At 44.7% G+C, this 4,308-nt stretch overlaps 1 protein-coding gene across 1 annotated transcript; it reads right to left on the bottom strand.

Annotated features, from left to right (window-relative positions):
- Positions 1-290: 290 nt before the first annotated feature.
- On the bottom strand, positions 291-2,528 carry PRR32 (proline rich 32). The gene is made up of 2 exons (XM_060137510.1): positions 2,356-2,528; positions 291-1,330 (listed from the first exon to the last, which is right to left on the bottom strand). Exons 1-2 carry the CDS (start codon positions 2,373-2,375, stop codon positions 454-456), a joined length of 897 nt encoding a protein of 298 aa, XP_059993493.1. The 5' UTR covers positions 2,376-2,528; the 3' UTR covers positions 291-453.
- Positions 2,529-4,308: the final 1,780 nt, after the last annotated feature.

Here is a 4,308-nt window from a genome sequence, read left to right on the forward strand (position 1 = left end):
CTCTATTACCTGGACTTGGATCTACCTCCTGGACCTTATCTTCATTCACCCATCCTGCACTGAGCAACCCCCATAGCCTTAGGTAGGTAGGAATTCCCCACCCCGGACTCGCCAAGTCTAACAAGAACCCAACCCCACTCCCCACAATCACAGCTGCAAGCCATTGGTAGGGATTCAACTAAGCTACTTACAAACCACTGGCACACTACTGCTTTCATTTTCTTAAAAGTAGAAAACAAAACCCAAGGCTTCAGCTCCAAAAGTGACATTTTAAAAAATAATTCACAATATTTCAAAGTTTAGAGCCTTTATTGAATTTCCAAGTATGTAAGGCACATTAGTGCTAAACAGGCTGCAAGAGGGTAGGGGGTTTCAAATATAAAAACATAAATGAGTAACTTTCACCTCTTTTCCCAACCGTTTTTTTTTCCCCTCCTTCCTTTTTTTTTGCCATCAGTTGTTCTCTCTGTTTGAGGATGCAGGAGCCAGCATTCCCCAGGAAGGGAAATTGGCAAAATAGGAAGGCAGTGGAGGACCAAATATCGGAGGAGGAGCAAAAGCCATAGGCATAGCGAGAAATGGATTGAAACTTGGAGGTCGAGGAGGAATGAAGCAATGAGCAGTAGTGCAAGAAGGTAAACCTGGAGTGCTGGACGACAAGGGCATAGGCCTTGGCCAGTTCTCCACGGGGTGCCGCGGGCCTCCCAGTGGGAAGGAAACATGAGCCAACCTTTCCTTGCAGGTCACTCTCGTATTTCCTGGAGGCACCTCCATCATTATCCCTGATCTAAGGGTGGGGATAGGTGGCGGGCCTCTTACTTGAGAGCCCCTGGATGGAAAGAATCCTTGACCCCTTGGCAAAGCCGCATATAACTTTGCATTACTGCCACCTCTCTCAGTGCCCCCATTGCTGACCCTCGTCCCCCCCACCATCAGTGCGGGAGGGCCGCCAGAGAATTCCCGGGACACATTAATAGAATCCTGTCCCCTCTGCCTCCTGCCTGCCAGCCCCTCAGAGCTATTTACTTCTGCTGTTGCTAGGGACTCTTCCGCAACAGCAGGTGGTGGCTCATAGGGGGGGTTGAGAGCTCTCGAATCGTCGACAGGAATGCAGGATCCTGTGCTCTCTGAGGGACGCTCCAGTTGCTCTCTTGCTAGATCGGCCAGTACATTGAAGGGAGGTCTCAGGGGGACGCGACGGAGGCCCCAGGATTCCACATCATCCTTCTGCATGGAGCTCGGACACTGGAGGGGCACGCCGGGGCGCAGCTCTGGGGTCCCATGTTCATCGGCAGCTACTGCTGTGGGTGAAGGGGCGGGCCCTCCAAGGCTTGCCAAAACAGAAATGAATAGGTTAATAAAAATGAAAATGCCAGGCTTCCCTGGTGGCGCAGTGGTTGAGAGTCCGCCTGCCGATGCAGGGGACACGGCTTCGTGCCCCGGGATCCCACATGCTGAGGAGCGGCTGGGCCCGTGAGCCGTGGCCGCTGAGCCTGCGCGTCCGGAGCCTGTGCTCCGCAAAGGGAGAGGCCACAAGTGAGAGGCCCGCGTACCGCAAAAAAGAAAAGAAAATGCGGTGACCAGAAAATATCTGAAATATGTGATTGATCGAATTCTCTGGAATACACGGTGGGAAAAGGGAGAGCCCAATCTCCTCCCAGGTGTAGTCAGCAAACACTTCTTCGATTCACTTGCCCTTCACCAGGCAGCCTCTTTAGCATCAGGCTTTGTGGTTTCCCTTTATGGCTGACCTGTGGCTCCACCCCGTTCCCCATATTCCCACCTCCTCAAGGCAACAAGGCAGCCTAGAAGACTCAGATAGCTTCCTTAAAAGCTGCAGTGCGCAGGCATGCTAGATAAACAGAGGAAACACCAGCTCTTTCAGTCCCAGTAGGATATATGATCCACGAAACCCATCATTTAGATTCTGGTAGGAGTGCTCTGGAAAGTCTTATGAGGGAAAGCATTTTTTTTTTTTCTCCACAGAAGTCGAAGAAAGGTTAGTTATGCTAACAAACACTCCAGTTTGTTTCTCTTTCATGAAGCATCATTCAACATGTACACCAACTTTTGTTAAAATTTTCTTTCATTCAACCCATACCACACCCTAGAGTAAGAATTTCCTCATATTTAAACCCCACAATTTAGACTAAGGATTTGCAACTTCAAAATTACATTTAAAACTCCAGTATTCTTAGTACCTGAATTTACGTCCTTCACGCTTTTGTCTGTGATCCCCTTCTGCATCCTTCGCAACCCACTCCTCCCCGTTGTCCGTGTCGCACTCACACAGGAAAACAATTCAAATTGTCTTTTGCCTTCAACTTAAACAGTTGTACACAGTTTTGTACTTACACATTTTCAGTACAAGCCATGGAGAAATTTGATCAGCAAAGCCTTCTTGAGGTGATGGAGAAAACCAGCTGAACGCCCACGCCAAGCCAACTCAGTCTGGAGAAATGACTGGTGCTTCTGCTTTAGAGCAGCTTGGCAGGTCGAATGAAGCCAGGGACCAACTGCTTCTTTCTAGATTTGGAGTCCTCTTTATGAGGTTACCAGTTGCTAGGGAAGGGAGGGAGAAAAGGAGCTGGGAGGAGGAGGGGATAAATCTGTGACGCTCCTCTGAAGCTAAATGTATGATTCCTTTTTGCACAGTAGCAGATGAACTTAAAGGCATTCGCTACATTAACCCTGTTGCAGTCCAGTTAGAAAGACAAATCATCGAGACAAATTTAGAAGAATCATGGTGGCATGGTCTTTTGTTAAGAGTTATTTCTGAAGTTTTATTTAGAAAAGGTAGTTATCAAATCTCCTCTTCCAGGGTGGAATTACAAACATTGAGCAGAGTACCATGCCTAATCTTGTAATTTAAACTTCCAGTTTAGGGGGTGCATACTATTAACTTGGTGGAGAACAGAGTTTGGGGGGTTAAATTGCTTTGCAATCTGACTCTCACTTGTGAAGATGAAACAAGAATAGCACTATAAAAAAAAATCCCTCTAAGAATCATATTGGCTCTTACTTTTTAGCCCCTCAATTTGCAATTCTTCCCTTCATCCTACCTTCTAGTTTATTGGCTCAGTATGGTGTATATGCGTGTGTGTGTGTGTGTGTGTGTGTGTGTGTGTGTGTGTGTGTGTCTGTATATACACATATTTCCCAGAATAGAGCTCTGGAAACTTCCCTGCAAGTGAGAGGGGAAATAAAAGGCATAGCAGATAACATCAATTTACAAATATTAGCTCAGATTTTGCCTTGTAACTTTTTGCATAAGGCACTTTCTGTTCTTCCAGCTTAAATTTCTTCCCCCTCCCTACCTTAAGCAAGTATACTTCCTCAGCTTTTATTTTCTGCCAACGATCTACAGATTAATGGCTCTGAAATTACGACGGCCATCCCCTGATCTAAGATTACTAATCTTGCTCTAGGATAAAGCCAAAAACTTGGCCCACTTCCTTAAATTCACCTAAGATTTGTGTTGTTCAGACTAGACTTCAAAGACCTTAAAATAACTTTCTTTATTCCCAATATCAGAATATGCTGTTACATTTCAACATTTCAACAGCTATATATATAGCTGTGTGTGTGTGGGCATGCGTGTGTGCAGGGGGTAGGTACAAGATACTAATGCAAAGAAATGGTCACTGCTGTGAAGCAACAGGCTCATAATAGAAATGACCTTTTGGGTCTCTAAGTCCACATCTTCCTGCCAGGGTGCCTTGTCCCTGTCTATACACTGTCGAATTTTCTTTATCTCATTGAAAGATGAAAGTGGCATGTTTCCAAAACTTCTCCCAGAGGAATCTGTTCCCTTGCCTAGCATGGCTCACTGTTAAGAAATATCTTGATTCTCAAGCTTCAGTTTCCATTTTTCTTTAGTTTATTATTTACTTGTCCTTATGTAAAAGAAAAGTTATTATTAGCAATATAATTGTGGTAGAGCCTTAAAGCCCTTTTAACACTTGCCATATCAGAGGGAATAATGAAACTTGGGTTAATACCTGCTAATAGTTGGGAAGTCGTATTTGCATAGTTTATATTTGAGAGCTTGCATTTTTTTCTGAATAATGGCAAGGATTCCCCAGGAAATCCTTTTATGACTATCAAACTATTGCAATAATTGGTTGTTTTTAGCTAGAAATGCCTATTTAGTAAAATATCACCTTAATTGGATTACGTGAGAGTGAAATGTAATATAGACAGCAAATAGCTGGGCATAGTGACAAAGCCAATGGCACCTTAGAATTTTCCAAAACCATAATAGGTATTATAAATTTATGGATTCTAGCTCAGATTTTGCCTTGCAAC

This window comes from Lagenorhynchus albirostris, chromosome X, assembly GCF_949774975.1.
Source record: "Lagenorhynchus albirostris chromosome X, mLagAlb1.1, whole genome shotgun sequence".
NCBI lineage: Eukaryota > Metazoa > Chordata > Mammalia > Artiodactyla > Delphinidae > Lagenorhynchus > Lagenorhynchus albirostris.

Excerpts from the sequence above, each read along its gene's own strand:
- PRR32 (XM_060137510.1), bottom strand. The coding sequence starts at position 2,375 with ATGGCTTGTACTGAAAATGT. Across the intron at positions 1,331-2,355 it reads ATGGCTTGTACTGAAAATGT|CCTTGGAGGGCCCGCCCCTT; the intron begins GTAAGTACAAAA and ends TGTTTTGGCAAG.